Source organism: Micropterus dolomieu, linkage group LG05 (genome assembly GCF_021292245.1).
Source record: "Micropterus dolomieu isolate WLL.071019.BEF.003 ecotype Adirondacks linkage group LG05, ASM2129224v1, whole genome shotgun sequence".
NCBI lineage: Eukaryota > Metazoa > Chordata > Actinopteri > Centrarchiformes > Centrarchidae > Micropterus > Micropterus dolomieu.
Genome location: NC_060154.1, coordinates 18,753,794 through 18,771,777, shown reverse-complemented (window position 1 = coordinate 18,771,777; position 17,984 = coordinate 18,753,794). Strand labels below are relative to the sequence as shown.

The 17,984-nt window shown below is 40.7% G+C and overlaps 2 protein-coding genes across 2 annotated transcripts in view; one reads left to right on the top strand and one right to left on the bottom strand.

Annotated features, from left to right (window-relative positions):
* Nucleotides 1-9,996: 9,996 nt before the first annotated feature.
* pole4 (polymerase (DNA-directed), epsilon 4, accessory subunit) lies at nucleotides 9,997-12,658 on the bottom strand. The gene is made up of 4 exons (XM_046049875.1): nucleotides 12,271-12,658; nucleotides 11,557-11,641; nucleotides 10,534-10,575; nucleotides 9,997-10,274 (listed from the first exon to the last, which is right to left on the bottom strand). The coding sequence occupies exons 1-4, from the start codon at nucleotides 12,517-12,519 to the stop codon at nucleotides 10,261-10,263; spliced, it is 390 nt and encodes a 129-aa protein (XP_045905831.1). The 5' UTR covers nucleotides 12,520-12,658; the 3' UTR covers nucleotides 9,997-10,260.
* A 2,204-nt stretch (nucleotides 12,659-14,862) lies between these two features.
* The window catches only part of LOC123971563 (serine/threonine-protein kinase NIM1), a 10,409-nt gene continuing 7,287 nt past the window's right edge, over nucleotides 14,863-17,984 (top strand). Inside the window, exon 1 of the mRNA XM_046050451.1 lies at nucleotides 14,863-14,884. Coding sequence (XP_045906407.1) covers nucleotides 14,863-14,884 — 22 coding nt within the window. The remainder of the gene's footprint in view (nucleotides 14,885-17,984) is intronic.

Below are 17,984 nucleotides of genomic sequence, written 5' to 3'. Positions count from 1 at the left end.
TCCATTAGCCTAAATGCTTTGGACATACCGTACTCTGGAAAAAAGACAAGTAGACAAATGTTAAGTACATTGGCAGGGCAATAATGGAACCATGAATTGTGGAACATGTAATGAACACATTTTGTAAGGGTAGATAAATATGGGCCTGCCTGAGTTCCTGTGGTTAGACAGCTCTTAACATTGAAGAAATTATCCTTTGGCTCATGAAACACTTGTTAGAAGAACTAAGAAATATTCAGACAATAAGGCAACAATATGTCGCTTATAGGTATACATATCTGAACCCTGCATGGATGTGAAAATATGCAGTCTGTGCACTGAGGGGTGAGGTCAGGTTAAAAATGTGTATATGTGTGTGTGTGTGTGTGTGTGTGTGTGTGTGTGTGTGTGTGTGTGTGTTGGCGGTGGGTTGAACTGTTCAAGAAATTGACCCAAGAAATCAGGTTGGAATGTCAGCTGCAAAAACATACCTTCCACATGACTACAGGTCTGCTTGTGAGCCAGATACATTTTCTGCATATCTTTGCAGCGATTAAAATATCTACTGTCAAGGTGTACAGACTCAAAATCAAAAATATATGAATGGCAATAGCAGTGAATAGTGGGACTGACGGGTTAATGTCGTCCTCTTTGAGGGGGTGGAGAGGCTGAGATGTACTGGGGGATAGTATGGCCTTCTGGAGATGTTGGAGGGCTCAGTTCACTGTGCTGAACATGCAGCCAAAGAGATCTTACTGTACCTGAAAGGGATTTTCAAGGGATAAAATCCAGGGGGCAATTCTTCAACTAATCTTTGAAATGAGGCAAACAGGGAGGTGTATGAAACAGACAACAAACTATATGGAATGCAGTTCTAAATGCAACCTGCACATTTTTACATTCATTCATTAAGATCATCTGGTTATCATTTATATGATGTTCTCAGCAAATTTGTGCTCCCATTTAAAGGAAAAGTTCTAGCTGGTAACTCCCTGTAGTTTTTATATGGCTTATAGGCAGATTTATGGATGACAAAGAAGATACAGTATGTCTGTTGACATGTTTGGTTATTAGTTAAAAGTCTCGACAATTGTTGGATCTGTAGCCATGAAATTTGATACAGATATCAATGGTACCCAGACAGTGTGTGTTAATGACTTTAGTGATTAAATTATTTTTCCTCTCACCATGCCACTGCTGTACCTCAGTACAGTTTCACAGAGCTGCTAGCATGGCTGTAGACTCTTCGTCTTGTTTAACCTTTGGATAGTGCTAGCTGTTTCTACCTATTTTTATGCTAAGCTAAGCTAATCACCCATTGGCTTTAGCTTCATATTTAGCATACAGACATGAGAGTGATATTGATAATCTTATCTGTCAGGCTATACTGTACATCCACACTACCACGTTTTCATGTTAAAAGGCAGAACTTTAGCTACATTTGCACCTCCAGTCCAGACTAAAAAGGCGAATCTGAAGACCTAAAACGGAGAAGTTTGAAAATAATAATGCAGACACTCACATCTGGCTTCCTGATTGGGCCTTATAAGTCATGCAAAGCAGAAGCACAAATCTATTGACAGTGATTTAGTTTTGGTATTTTTATTAAAATATTTTGTACTGTGCGTGTCGCCGTATTCACTTTGAGACAAGTTTGGCCATCAGACGTATGTTGAATTTGTTCGGGAGAAGGAGACTCTTTTTGATCGCTGGTGTACAGCTAATGAGGTTTGTGATTTTGCACAGTTTAAACAGTTAATATTAATGGAGGATTTTAAAAACAGTCTTCCAGAGAGTGTTTCAACTTTCTTAAATGAACATAAGGTTTGTGATGTTTTTAAGGCTGCTGTCTTAGTTGACGAATATGTGCTTACACACAAGAATGTTTTTGTGGATCGTCCTTTTGTAATGTTGGTAAGCCTTTTGAGAACCTGACTTCTACTGGGAAGGATAGGCATAGTGAGGTCTCTGAGGGTGGCAGAAATGCTGGTCCCTCGGAGCTTGATGTTGAGGCTGATGAGGATGATTTGAAGGTAAAAGACACCATGTGTTTCTATTGTAAAAAAAAAAGAGGACATATTGTGGCAGGCTGTCCTGTGTTGAAAAAGCAAGATGATAAGCCTGTAGCTTTAGTACACAAACTTGACAAAAACTTAAATGAATCGGTGTTGTTTAAGGACATGTCTACTGACCTGACTGTATTTGCTCCATTTGTTATGGATGGTGTTGTCTCGTTGCCTGGTAATAAACTTAAGGTGCTGGTAAAGATTTTGCAGGACACTGCTGCCTCCCAGTCTCTTATTCTGGAAGGAGTTTTGCCATTCAGTAATGAGTCTGCTGTGGGTTCTGATGTTCCCGTGTTAGGTTTTTGTATGGAAGATATTGATGTGCCTATGCATAGGGTTTGTGTGGAGTCTGACCTTGTGTCAGGAGAAGTGTCTGTAGAGGTGTGTCCTGATTTCCCGATAAAAGGGCCTTTTTGATGGAGAATGACTTGGCCGGTGGAAAGGTGTTGGTTAAACCTGAAGTGACGCTGATTCCTGTTAGGCAGATTCCTGATGAGCTTGCGCAGAAGTTTCCCAAGGTTTTTACTGCATGTGCTGTTTCCCTATCTATGTGTAAACAGGATGAGGAGGGAATTGATTTGAGTGACAGTTTTCTTTGTGATCCAGATAATGGTCACTTATTTTCTCCAGTGGTTGCTGACAGTAACGCCACAAGTGCAGAGACGTTCTCTGAGGCTGAGGTTTTATCTCTATCTCATGAACAGTTGAGTGTTGCGCAGAAAGATGATGTTACTTTGTCTCCTTTGTTTGAAGATGCAATAGCTGGAGAGAAAGTTTTTGTTTTTGTTTATTTTGTGAGTGATGGTTTGCTGATGCATAAATGGATGCCATCACGTGCCTCTGCTGCAGATGACTGTAGTGCTATAACCCAGATTGTTCCTGCTTCTTTATATCCGATTTCAGTGGTATGTGAGCCATTTGAACAAGTTCTGGTTGACCATGTGGGTCCCCTGCCTCGTACAAAAAATGGTAATTTTTTGTTGATTGTGATGTGTGCGTCCACACGATTCCCAGAAGTATTCCCTTTGTGTAAGATCTCAACTCCAGACGTTGTAAAGGTTTTGACAAAGTTTGACAAAGCACAGCGTGTGAGTCTGGTGATTGTTGTCAGAAGTGGTAACCGTCCATTGGAAAGGGGGCCTTGGCACAGGTCAAGACGTTGATGTTTATGTTGGCTCATCTGTTGTCCCTGTGGTGGTTTATACTGCTTTTTCTGCAGGGGATGCGGACTACGAACAGACGATTAATGAGTTGGAGTTTGCGGTTGCAGGCCTTCAGTGTGGAAGTCGGACACATTCATGGCAGGGATGATGTTCTGGCTGATTGTCACGACTGTAAGCAAAATTGTTCTGAACGGTGTATTCTGAAGGAGTTTTCTTGGGTTTTTTTGGTGGTTCTTTCTTTCAGAATGCCCCATTCAGTAAGTTAGGGTGGGGGTGTTACATTCTCCCTGTTGCATTCTCTCCCTCCTGCTGGTCATGGTGTGCAATTCTAGATGATGGTGACTCACGTGTAGAATCGTGAGTTGGAGTCCTCACTGCCTGTCCACCTGTCTGCAATCCGCTCTGCCACCTGCAGAGGACGCTGACTCCCCATCCAACTCCGAGCCTCCAGACCTGTCAAATGTTCCCAGTGAATATCATGACCTAAAAAGTCATCAGCAAAGACTTGTCATTGTCACTCCCGCCTCACAGACCCTATGAATGTGAGATTAAATTGCTTCCTGATGCCCCACTCCCATCCAGCAGACTTTACAATCTATCACGTCCTAAAAGAGAGGCCATAGAAGTCTATATAAGAGACTCCCTGAAAGCAGGTTTAATTTGCCACTCCTCCTCCCCCGTTGAGGCCGTTTTCTTTTTTGTAGAAAAGAAAGATAAATCTCTCCGCCCCTGTCTCGACTACCGCGGCCTCAACAACATCACGGTCAAGAACAATTACCCTCTGCCATTAATCACCTCAGCTCTCAAACCCTTGCAGCAGGCAACCATATTCTCCAAGCTGGACCTTCGAAACACTTATCATCTGGTGCGTATTAAGGAAGGGGACGAATGGAAGACTGCCTTCAACACTCCGCTAGGGCATTTTGAATACCAGGTAATGCCTTTTGGGCTAACCAATGCACCCGCAGTCTTCCAAAACCTGGTAAATGATGTGCTCTGTGATTTTCTGAACCGCTTCGTCTTTGTATATCTACTATCTACTATATTGATTTTTTCCAGGGGTCCCACTGAGCACATCTCCCACGTTCGCCAGGTACTCCAACGGCTCCTGGAAAACAGACTTTACGTTTAAGCTTCCTGGGCTACATCATTGGACGAGGGCAGATGCAGGCAGACCCGGGGAAAATCAAGGCAGTGGAGGAGTGGCCTGTTCCAACCTCACGTAAGCAACTACAGCAGTTTTTGGGGTTCGCAAATTTCTACTGTAGGTTCATCAGAGATTACAGTAAAATTAGCCCCATTAACCGAGCTAACCTCAACTTCTGTTTTTTTCTGGTCCCCTGAAGCCCAAACAGCGTTAGAAAAATTAAAATCCCTGTTCACGACTGCTCCAATCCTAGTCCACCCAGACCCCTCCAAACAATTCATCGTGGAGGTAGATGCTTCTGACAGTGGGGTTGGGGCTGTATTATCCCAGCGTTCAGGCCCTGATCAGAAGATGCACCCCTGCACCTTTTTCTCACGCCAGCTAAACCTGGCTGAGAGAAATTATGATGTAGGAAACAGAGAACTCTTAGCAGTTAAGCTAGCATTAGAAGAATGACGGCATTGGCTCAAGGGAACCAAGCAACCCTTCATAGTTTGGACTGATCATAAGAACCTTGCTTACATACAGACGGCTAAGAGACTAAACTCCCACCAGGCACGTTGGGCTTTGTTTTTTGGCAGATTCAACTTCACGCTAACCTACACACTGGGACCCTCTCCAGGATACACCACCTGCAGACCCTCCGGACCCGGAAACCATCCTTCCTCCTGGTTGTGTGGTAGCCGTTACCTGGGAAATTTAATCCATCATACGGGAGGCCCAAAGAACCCATCCAGACCTAAGGTAACGGACCCCCTAACCGTTTGTTTGTTCCTGACCCTGTCCGCTCGCAGGTTCTGCAGTGGGTCTATAGTTCACGTTTCGCTTGTCACCCTGGATACCGGAGAACCCTGTCCCTGCTTAAAAAGAGCTTCTGGTGTCCCTCCATGGAGGCTGACACACAGGAGTACGTGTCAGCCTGCATGGTCTGCACTTGGGGAAAGACATCACATCGCCCCCCTTTCGGTGAGCTCCATCCCTTACCTGTGCCCGGCCTGCCCTGGTCTCACATAGCCCAGGACTTCATCACCGGCCTGCCCCCGTCCCAAGGTAATGACACTGTACTCACCATAGTTGATCGTTTCTCCATGGCTGTCCATTTCATTGCTCTGCCTAAGTTGCCCACAGCCCGTGAGACCGCTGACCTCCTCGTCCAGCACGTATTCCGCCTTCATGGTATTCCCCAGGACATCGTTTTCGACAGAGGTCCGCAATTCGTCTCTAAGGTTTGGAGCGAGTTCTGCCAGTCTCTTGATGCCTCCGTTAGCCTCTCTTCAGGTTTCCATCCCCAGACTAACGGGCAAGCGGAGAGGGCATACCAAGATCTGAAAGCGGCCCTCCGCTGCGTCGCTGCCCAGAACCCCAGCTTGTGGAGCTCCCACTTGGCTTGGGTCGAATACGCCCACAACTCCCTCACCAGCTCTGCTACTGGCGTGTCGCCGTTCAAGCCTCCCTGAGCTACCAACTGCCCCTGTTCCCTGCTCAGGAGAGAGACCTCATGGTGCCGTCGCTCCAGCACCATCTCCGCCGCTGCCACAAGATCTGGCCGAAATAGGGTTCCGGCCCCCGAGTATAGACCAGGTCAGCAAGTTTGGTTATCTACCAGAAACATTCCCTTGCGAGTGGATTCCAAGAAACTGTCACCCCGGTATATCAGCCCCTATGTCATCGAACGAATACTTAACCCCTCCGCTGTTAGACTCCAGCTGCCCCGTTCTATGAAGATTCACCCAACTTTCCATGTCTCCCAGTTTAAACCAGTGGTCTCCACTCCTTTGTGCCCTCCTTCCAGACCACCTCCTCCCGCCCGGGTCATCGACGACCACCCTGCCTACTCTGTCCGGCGCCTACTGGACGTTCGGTGACGTGGCAGAGGACTGCAGTACCTGGTTGATTGGGAGGGCTATGGTCCTGAGGAGCGGCAATGGGTCCCCCCATTCATTCATCCTGGACGCTAACCTGATTAGGGAGTTCCACCGGACTCACCCCGACAGGCCTGTTAGGGTTGCCAGGAGGCTCCCGTAGTGTATTTCCTAGTGTTCTCCCTGTGCTTCCCTCCCCTGCTGTCTCTGTCTGTCTCGTTTGTCATGTGCTGTGTGTGTATGTGTGTTCATGGGCGTGTCCGACCCTGGCTCCTCTCCACCGGCAGAGTCTCACACCTGCGGCTCATCCAGTAATCACCACCTGCAGTCAAATACCCTGGTTATGCTTCCACTCTTTGCCAGTGTTTGTTAGCTCTGCCTAACGACCTGTTTCTTTGTCCACCTCAGTATCACCAGAGCCCGAGACGCTGCCCGCCTGCCTACCTGTATTCAGCCTGCCAAGCCAGGCCGCCCTGTACAGAACTAAAGGACACCATTACCAATCCCCGCACTGCCTGGAGATCCCCGCTTCGTCCCAAACCTTTTGCTTCTTTCCCTGCACCATCTATAATAAATCTGATCCTGTGTTTGACATCTAACTTGTGTCCACCTCTGAATCCTCCAGTAAAGCCTAACAACTTGATGTGCGTTTTTAGTCGTTTTATTAATAGACGGAGATCAATTCTGAAATGCAGCTAAAATGCTGGTGTGGACCGAGATCCATACCACATTTTAAAACAAAATCGTAGTAGTGTAGATGTAGTCTCAGCAAGAAAGCAAATAAGTGCATTTCCGAATATGCTAAATTAAGGGAGAGCAGGGTGAGTTGAGCTAGTCTTTACTTGATGTGTCTTTAAAGTGAGGACATGGCAGTAATATATTTTAGGATGTGGTGCGTCCTTGGGATTAATCAACTTAGATCTAAAATAAACTGTTTTCAAAATATGGCTTTCCAAAAAAAAGTGGACTCTTGGCTCAACTTGCACCATTTGAGGGGTAAATTGAGCCAAGGGAGAGGATAAGTTGACATCAATGGTATTTTATCATGCAAACTCAAATGCCAGTTCCCAACATTTGTAGTGAAACATTGCAGCTATGTCTCCAAGTTGTTTCATTTCAGTATATTGTTTTAAAGTCATCCTGTTTATCTTCATGTCCCGTGCCACCTGATGTATGGACTACCCAGGAATTGAATCCTGTCTGTTTTCCATTTATAGAAGCATGCCATGATGGTTTCTGGTCTAAAATGTATAATGTCACATCATTTCGGTGATGCATAAAAATGCAATGTAAAATTGCAGTCAAATATCTGGCTCAACCTTCCCCAGGTCTTTTGGCTCATATTACCCCATCACTGCCATTTTAACAAAATTGTGTCATACAGTGGTTTAAGGGTAACGTCACCAACAGTATAGCCTCATATTGTAACTTCCTAAAGCACTAACACATAAGGTTTTTTCAAATCTATCTGTAATTAAATGTGCTTATCACTTATTCCATGGGCCTCTCTTCATCAAAGGGTGAGTAAAATGATTAACTCTTCAAAATATGTATTCATATAACCAATTTTGTCTATGGTTGCAGAGAAACAAGTGGTGGCTCAACTTCCCCACAGGCTCATATCACCCTGCTTTCCCCTATTCCTTTAGCTTCAAGAATCTTAAACTGAAAAGCAGTATATTCACCAAGAAAGATCTGGCCGCATTTTATCTAAAGGTAAAATAATTAGACTCTAATCAGTATTAGTTTTACTAGTTTATTTGAAATGACTAAACAGTAAAACAGTTATTCTCTCAGCATGCCATTTTTCCATCAATGTAAAGGAGGAACAGCTAGTCCCAGATTCATTGTTCATGTCCTGCTCTGGGCAAGGGGAGGCTCTACATTTTCTTTTCACATGAGATTTCCTTAATGGAATGTCTTTATTGACTGTGGAAATAAAATGATGTCCAATCCTTCGACATGTGATTATATTTTATGAGAAAAGAGTACTCCATGTTCCCCTGTGCCAGTCAGGCATTCCTCTGCAGGGAGTTGACTGGTGCCTTTCTGGAACCAAACATCTGTGCTTCTCACAGCTCTGTTTCATTACTCCTCGAAACACTAAACCCAGAAGACCAGCTTAAACACACTCCAGCATTTATTTTGAAAATCCCCTCTGCAAAAACTAAAGGGGTCTTGACTGTGCCTAGACTGTGAAACTGAACACTTTGGATGTGTTTAACAAATGCTGCCAGGAAGAACAACACACATCGCAGGTCTAGAGAGAATCAGATACATTCCTAATGTAAACCCGAAGCTCCATGTGATTTTCTCAGTGTCATACAACCGTGTTGAGCAAGAAATTTAACCTTTACAGTTTTACCACTGCCTTGTATTGTACTGTAGGCATGTCCAAAATTAAACACAAGAAGACAAATGCGCATGAAATGATTTTTGTGCACTGTTCAAACAAATTTATTGTTAGTAAAAATGAAAAAAGTGATATAATATATACCAATAATACACTATGATGTCAAATACGGAAACCATCTTAGTGCAATTTTTTTTCTTTGAACCAAAGTAGAGCACAACAGTTATCGGCCAGGCCGATATGTTGGCTGATTACCAACAAGTAATACATACATTACATAGTTTCTCCAGCAGTGAGCACTTAACTTATGTTATATTGTATACTCCAATTGTATAATGTCAGAGGTCTTGGCGCACACTGATACAAAATGTTAAAAATGATACCCGAGCTGTACAGGAAGACAGGTGCGAGCTTTACAATGAAGTAATGTAGAACAATGTTGTGTCCTGATGCTGAGTGTTGCTTCATCTCATCTAGAAACATCTCGCCTGCTTTTTTGTTTTTTTTCAATTTGGAAGATGTTTGAGCCGACGTCCATTTCTTGTCTCGGGTTACCATTGCTGCTAGTTGTTTTTTTGGGGGGGGATTTAATTCATCATCAACCCTCGATGATGGTTAATGGGAGCATAAGTAAAGAAGCTCAGCAGTCCAACGAGCTGTGATGGTCTTTCCTGAGGAAGTTTGATACACTCTACATGCTTTTCATGTCATCTAAAAAAAAATTCTATCTGGCTCCCACTTACATAAAAACCCAAATGATATATTCTGAAAGTTTGGGTGAGCAGAAGCATTTAAAATGGCAATAGAAAAGGACAGGACATGCTGTTGGTACTGACCACAAGGCAAAAGTAAAAAAAACAAAAAACAAAGACAGATGTCATCTGGACATTTTTTAGTCGAGATGAGAAAATTGCTCAATGTGTCCAACATTTCAACCACAAAGGCGTCAGGGAACCTTGTGGATAAATGAGAAAATGTCAAGTGCAAAACAAAAACTCCAAAAGTGCTAAAAACAAACAAGTATTTATATATATATTTATTTCTGTAGCCTTAATCATGTGGGTGTAATTGACTAACTCTTGTTTTTCAAGCAGTTTCTGTGTAGCATTAAAACTAAAAGGTGTATAAACACAAAACATATTTCTGTAAAATACTAAAAAGTATACATGGTCTAATGTGAATGTGCAAAAACTCACCAGCACTGACTTCTGATTCCTGGTCTGAATTACTTTTTCCATTATTTTTTTCAATGTAAAAGTACATATCTTTGTACTTAAATGTGGGAAATGTCAAGTTCTTATAAACTACGTATTACTATTTTGATGCTCACAGACTTAATAATATTTGTCTTGCAAGTCCCAGATTTACAAGTAATTAAGGGTGTGACGAACTGATGAAGATGAACTGTTTCATTCTGACAGAGAAGTTGTTTAAAACTTACATTTATTTAATTTTACACCAGTATTTCACAAATATTTACAAAAAAGTTTACAAATTACCACTGATGTCTTCAAAGTCAAGGATGAAAAATCTTAATGGCACATTGTAGAAAAGCATTTATAAATATCCAATTTGAGAGATTGACTTAGAAAATTATCACAAAAGGTTTTTACAACAAATTGTGTCCCTGTAACAGAAGGTTTCTTGGTTGTTTGCAGATATTTAATGTTCTCATCTCGTGAAGCAGCATTTAATCAAGCGTGCCTACAGAGGACATAAAGAAGAATTAGTACAAATGTTTAATGTTTACTGGTATTAAAAAAGTCAACAAAGCATCACTGCCAGTGAATGTGGTTGATAAAGACACGTGCACACATTTACATGAGTATGCCTTATGTTAAGTCTTTGGCTAATTTTACAAATGTGGGCGATTTCTTCAAACTGGTATTGGTGAATGTAACTTGAATCATATAAGCAGGCATAAGACTTGATGATTTTTTTTAAATCTCCCGACAAGGCTTACCTTCAAGAAATGCAAATTCATCTATGGCCTCTATTGCGTTGTCTGTAGAGGCAAAAGACAGGAGATGAGAGACATAAAGGTAAAAACTGGTTAGGTGTCTATACAGCTGTGCTATAGATGGGTTTCTTGTATACAAACACTACTGGATGCAGGCAGGGGGCAAAACCGCTTTGGTAGCCTATCAGAAGACTGTAGTCAACCATTGCAATCAACGTAGATTTCGCATTGTTTGTAAATTCTTGTTGAAATAAAATAAATCAAAAATAAACTGCCATTTCAGCGCTGGATCTGTTTGTTTGTGGGGTTTCTTGCATATTAATAAAACATGCACAACTGCGCTGCAGGTCAGCGGCATCGGACCTTATGTTGTTAAAGTCAGCTGCTAGCCAAAAAGCTAACGGAAGAATGAAGCACGATGGAGAGAGGCGTTCTTTCCACAGCTTTAAGTATTGCCATTAGGCCTAGCTGTGTTACACTCAGAGATGCAAAGAATGTTGTCGTCCATCGTAAACTCTGTGCGACCACCAAAAAGCTTTTAACCGCGAACAATTCTACATCTAATTTATTGAAGCATCTGCTAAAGCAGCACAGCAATGTGAAACTTAGCCTATAGAAACTGCATCACTGCCAGTGACGCTTCCACTCTGTAGGACAGAGTGGCGTTAAACAACGTTTTGTGTTTTGTAAAAGCACTGAATACTTCTCTTATGAATGCATGTGCAAAACAGTAATGTTTGTTCAAATGTTGGCAGAGACTTGCTTTGTTTAGTTTTTTTTTTATCTCAGCCAGTGGTGTTAAGAAATGTTATATGTTCTGTAAAAACCATACTCCTTACATTTATTCATTTAGCTGACGCTTTTATTCAAAGAGAATTACATTTGCTATACATGTCAGAGGTCACACGCCTCTGGAGCAACTAGGGGTTAAGTGTCTTGCTCAATAACACAGTAAACCCATTTTTAAGCCCACACACCACTGTATGCATTAGCAAACCACATTCAGCATTTCTTTACAGTACTTACCCAAGTCTTTTCTTTGCAAAGTTTTCCTCTTCCCTTGCTGTGCGTACACCAGGGCATCTTTGGCAATCATCTCAACAAACAACTCCTGGAAGAAAAAGTGTTTTTAGGGTCAGTAGGAATAACTAATATTTCTCCACCTATATTGATATAGATCTGTGCCCACATGCACCAGAAGGAAATGGGACCTGATTTTGCACAGTGCATTTCTTTCTTGTTAATTCTAACAAACACCTTACAGAATTAACTTGTCTCTTTGCCTGGTAAGCCTCACTATATACATTCTGCTCAGGTTCTCACTTTACCTTTTTAGTTAGAAGTGTTATTAATTAGAAATGATAAACTCCCACATCTTGCTTGACTCAAGCAAAGGAAGTTCTTTAAAAAGGTTTCTTATGCATTAAAGTAAATCATTTCAGTAGCCTTGACCCATTTGTGGGTTTGTTTCTGTTCCAGTCTTTCCTTACACGATGTAACTTTGCATTTATTTCATTGAGATTTCTGCATGCTCAAAAATTATACCTTTTATGTCCATTGTATAAGACAAACCGCTGCTGCATTTGATAGCTACACTGATATGGTTACACACAACACATAAAAGTATGCTTGGAGGACAACTCTGCTGATAACGTGCAGGGATGAGAATGTCGTACCACATTGTGAAAGCATAGGAAGTAAACATCATGTGTAGTTACGGGACCTCCTTCGTGTTCTTACCGTGGCTTTAGCGATGATGAACACAGATTCCTGGCTGGCGAGCGACACGTCTGGGTCGGTCTTCATAAGCGCCTTTATGCGGGCCAGTGGGAGTTTGGACAGTCGGCTGTGGGTCACGGCGGCAGCGGGGCCTGTCTGCTGCTGGCTGCTCTCCTCCTCCGCCTCGGCCCCGCGGCTCTCCTCCGCACTCCCACACCGGTCAAGGTCCTGCTCCGCGGGGGTGACAGGTGTAGCCACTGTTGCTGCCATTCTCTGGTTTTTCACTCAAACGTTATGTTTAAAAAACACACACACAAATCAACAACGTTTTCTCGCTACATGTCACAGACTACAACAACATCAATAGCAGCGCGCCAGCATGTGCTTCCGGCTTTTCGGTGAGGAGTCTGCGCTGATTCGTCATCAAGGCACTTCAAGGTCCTGCCTCTTCCTCTCCCGCCAACAAATCTTCGTCGGTGATTGGGCAGATTGTGAACCAAACCCGGCCTATAGGCTAGAGTTAAACGCCAATCACAGCAAGTTGCCTCAAAGGTGATGTCAAGATGCTGGTGATGTCGGTCCCTCATGGTAGTGATATTTTAATATATTTTGAAAACAATATTGTCGAAGAGGAATGTTATCGTCTTAATTCAACCGGTTGTAAATTCTGGCAAATTCCACGTACAGAAAATAACCTGGATAAAACACAACTTTACTCACCTTTTTGGCCACCTGAGGGCAGTAGAAACAAGCTAGAAACACAACACTGCCATGTTATCACTATTCACCGTAGACTGTATATAAAAGTTTACATATTTTGCAAGTGTGTAGCAACATCAGCATTCATTTTGAGTCGTGTTTCTGGTCAAGAAAGTCCAATATTTACTGTTCTTTTAGCTCTATTATGGATGGAGTCAGATCACTCTCAATATTAATGAATGCTTACTGTTTTATTTATTTATTTTATTAAAAATTTTAATATTTTTTTATTTTTTTTAACACACACACACACACACGCTTTAATTACTTTATGCTTTAATTACTTGTTTAATGAAATGTATGGGGTTGATTGTTCTTACGTAGTTTGTATGATGCTTTGGCAATATTGTTGTTATACATTCATGCCAATAAAGCTAATTTGAATTAAATGCATGCAGAAGAATTCACACATGTATTTCGTTTTTTATATATAAATGACTCACACCACAAAAATAGGTTATATTTCAACGCACACAAAAAATAGTTATTGTTTTTCTTCTGTTTTCCTATTTAATTCACTTCAATTTTATTTATAAAGCGCCAATTCACACAAAAGTTATATCATTGCACTTTTCATACAAAGCAGATCTAGACCGTACTGTTTGTGATTATTAAGAGAGACTCAACAATACCCACCATGAGCAAGCACTTGGCCACAGAGGCAAGGAAAACTCCCTTTTAGGAGGTAGACAATCCTTGAACAGAATTTAGTTCATCTGTAGGCTAATATTTCTAGACCAAACTGGTCACACTCTGGAGCCCTGTTAGTACATGTTTGCTTGATTTTAGGTATTTGCAAATACTTAATACATATAATTGTGGATTTCTAGTGCATTTTTTAAAACAAGAAGTATCTTTGTATACATTGAAGAATAATTTTGAGTTATTTATATGTACACATATAAATCCCAAAATATATATGTGAATCCTTCTGTGTGCATTCATTAATATTGACTGATCTGTCATGGTTTTGCTCTCCATCAACTCCTACCAAAAGCTAATGCTATTGCTAAAGCTGATTGCAGAGTTGGATGATAATTCTCTGCAGGTTTATCAGTATGAGCAACTCCTTTCACACACACACACACACACACACACACATAGTAATTAGATCTGTGGTTAATAAAAAATGTGGATTATAGCAGCTTTAGTGATTCAGCTATATTAAGTAAATTGCAAAAAAAATTAAAGAAGCAGCAAAGACCTGAAATGTTTTTTAAACCCATAACATTGAATGAAATTACCTTTTTTATTACCTCATATTTTCTTATTTCTCTCTATTCCAATATATATTTTTTCCTACTGAATACAAAGAGCTCCCTGTATTCACCTTATACCTACTGTTTATATGTGTCATGTTATATATATACTGTATATGTGTCATGTTTACATTTTTACTGTGGTTTTACTGTGTAAAAATACTTCCAGTCAAAACATGCAGTCAGTAAGGTGCCAAACATTTAAGAAAGGTACCAAATTGTTTTTTAGACTTTCATATCAGTAAAGTTTGGTGTTACTGTCTCTTATTTTACACGACTCTTACAGTTTTGCACACTTATTTACTATAGTAAATTAAAAAATGTCCATTAACCTACATGCATTATTTATCACCAGTTATTCAGTATGAAAACTAAGATGAGGTGTGATTACTAAATTCTTGTGTTTATAAGTATGTAGCATTCCCACCCCTTTAGTCTATGTCAGATAACCATGGATTGTGTATAAAAAGCAAATAACCCAATGAGCAGTCCACTAATACACTGTGTTAATAGGATTGTGACGAGTGATTTAGTCCCCTGAGGCTCCATTCACATGTTCAGCCACAGTCAGGTGTTACCTGCCTGAGGGACAGACATGAAGGACCAGCAGCTTCCAGGTAAATGTATCTGCTTTATACTCTTTTCTAATATTTCTGACTCTGCTGATTTGTAGAAAAGTTAGCAGAAAGTACTGTATTGTTTAAAATGTGAGTACCATTGTGTAATACGACAGTCTTTAGAGTCTATAAGCTCTGTTTTCTGGCTTCATCAATGGGACATTATTTACTCATGCTTTATAGGTCAGTTATAGACCATTAAAAAGAGAAACTTTGGGGTTGCCAAGTGATACTTATATTTGTCCTCCAGCATGACATGTGCTTTGTCTCCTTAGCTTTTTAATTCATCAGTAAGATGGATCATTGTAAACCCTCTATTAACAACTTATTAACATTTACAGTTGGTGGCTTATTAGAAAGTAAAAAAAAAAACATATTAGCATTCATTTATGGTTTACCAATATTTAATGCATTGCTACCAAATAGAAAGAATAAACACCAGCCAAATGTATTTTACATTACCTGGCAATGCAAATCCTCTTCCTGGGGATGGCCTCTGACCAATCTGCACTTGCCTAATTATTATTAAACTGCATAACGTCTGTGTGGCTACTTAATATACATCCATGTTTAGCCCCAAATTGACTGGTGTACATGGAAAACAATTATGCGGAGGTTTTGAATGGCTACACATTAAATCCTAAATTCCACTATTGCAGTCCAAGTACAAATTGAGACCCACTAATACAGTGTCTAAAAGAAGCAATTAATCCTGGTCACTTTGAGAACTGAGCCTGCCACAGGCTAAATTTAGATGACCAGCCATCAGACCAGGATGAGGTACAGTATTCTTACACTGTTTTAACCATTGGCTACTTTATTTAACTCATCAACCAGTTCTTCTACTTCTGTCATTTCAAGAGGTTATACCTCATGTGCTCTATAAGACACCCACACAGAGCTTAAGCCCTGATGTATGAGCAACCTGACCCTATTCCTGTTTGCACTATGTAACGCTGACACATTAATAAACAATTTCCCTTGAAGACAAAAGAAATGTGGTGTAAGCTTTACATAAAAAGAAAGTCAAAATACTTTCCTGTTTTAGGAAAAGGTTGGGAAAGCCAGATTTCTGAAATGTGCTGAGACTTTTGAACTGTGTCCAAAGAATAAGACCTGTTCCTAGAACAGAAAAAAAAACAGGAAAGGTTGACACATCCTGCTTTTGTCCATCATTAAATACATTAAAAAAAAACATGAAATTCATTTATCACAGTCCAAAACATATGAGCCTGTCCAGACCTATGAAGCTGATAAGATACTATTCACAACAACAACACTATAAAGGTGTTGTAGGTCTTTGTCAAATAAAATGCAAAAAGGAGAGATTGCTATGCATCCTGGGAATAGTTTTTATTGTCAGTTCATTACTTCACTGCATGTCTGAAATAAAAGGATATAACATTAGTACATATTTATATTTGCAAATTAACTTAAAATCTTCATAACTAACAGTTAGTATTTACTTCCATCTCAACAGACACCAACAACTTATGAAAGAAACACAAACTAAGATGCAGGTTAGGGTTCTTGTAAAAGAGGCCAGGCGTTTTATCACAAATACAGGACAAAGTAAGATAACAATGAGGTGAGTCTTATTATCAGTGTTCTAGGGCAGTGACAGTACTTGTCTGCATATTGACTTCTGTAAAGCTGCGTTTCCACCAAAAGTACCTGGGACTTTTTAGTCCCTGGATCTCTTTTCAAGGAACTAAAGGGTTCCTTCAGCATACTGTTGTGTGCGTTTCGACTTGTGTTAATTTTGTCAGCCATTTCAAAATTTAGTCTTAGTCTTAGTCCTGTGTCAAATTTCCTTGTTAGTTTTTGTCATATTTAGTCCACTGTATACTATTTTTTTATTCAAGTTTTAGTTGACTAAAAGTCTGGGTATTTTAGTCTAATTTTAGTCAAAAGAAAATCAAAAGTATTTTAGTCTAGTTTTAGTCATTAACCATCATCGTCTTTTCTAACTCATTAGTATAATTTTGATTAGTAATTTGGTCAATCTGCTCTAGCCAAAATAGAGATATTTCTGCTTGTCGTCACTAAATATTACTGCTCCTCTACTGCTTGTCGTCACTAAATATTACTGCTCCTCTAAAGGTTAGGCCTACGTCTAAAGCTAGTAAGCAACCCTGGATAAATGACAGCATTCGCAGCCTAAAAAGGGAATGCAGGAAAGCAGAGCGCAGATGGAAAAAATCCAGTCTCCAAGTCCATTACCTCGGTCTGAAGGATTTATTAATTAACTACAATAACATGGTTATGGATGCGAGAACACACTATTTTTCTTAACCCATTACTACACATAAACACAATCCCAGGTTTCTGTTTGAGACTGTGGATCAGCTGGTAAACCCAACCCCTCCTTGTGCCTCAGCTAGAAGTAATGATGACTGTGAATTGTTTTTATCTTATTTTACCAATAAGGTGGTGTCAATCAGAGCCTCTATTACCCCCGCGGCCTCTTACTCAGAGGTTCCTCACCAGCAACAAGAGAGTTTTAACCAGTTTTATCCCATCGACTTGTATGAGCTTTTAAAAACAGTATCACAAATGAGAGTGTCCTCCAGCCCACTTGATGTAATACCTACAAAGTTTTTACTGAAAGTAGATTCTGTTGGGCCCCATTTGATCTCTGTTTTCAACAGCTCCCTATCTACTGGTTGTGTCCCTGATTATTTTAAAATGGCTTGCGTGAACCCCCTTTTAAAGAAACCTGGTTTAGATCCCTCCCTCCCACATAATTTTAGACCAATTTCAAAACTGCCTTTTATTGCAAAGATTCTAGAAAGAATTGTGTCCAAACAGCTGCTCACTGTACTGGAAAATAACAAAATATTTGGTAAGTTTCAATCTGGTTTCAGGAAGTACCACAGCACTGAGACTGCCCTGCTTAAAGTCACCAATGACCTTTTAATGTCTGCTGATGAAGGCATGTGCTCAGTCCTGGTACTCCTGGACCTTAGCGCTGCTTTTGACACCATTGATCACAACATCATGTTAGACAGACTGAGGCACTGGGTGGGGATCTCTGGTACTGCCCTAGAATGGTTTTCATCCTACCTGTCAAATAGGAAGTTTTGCGTGTCTGTAAACA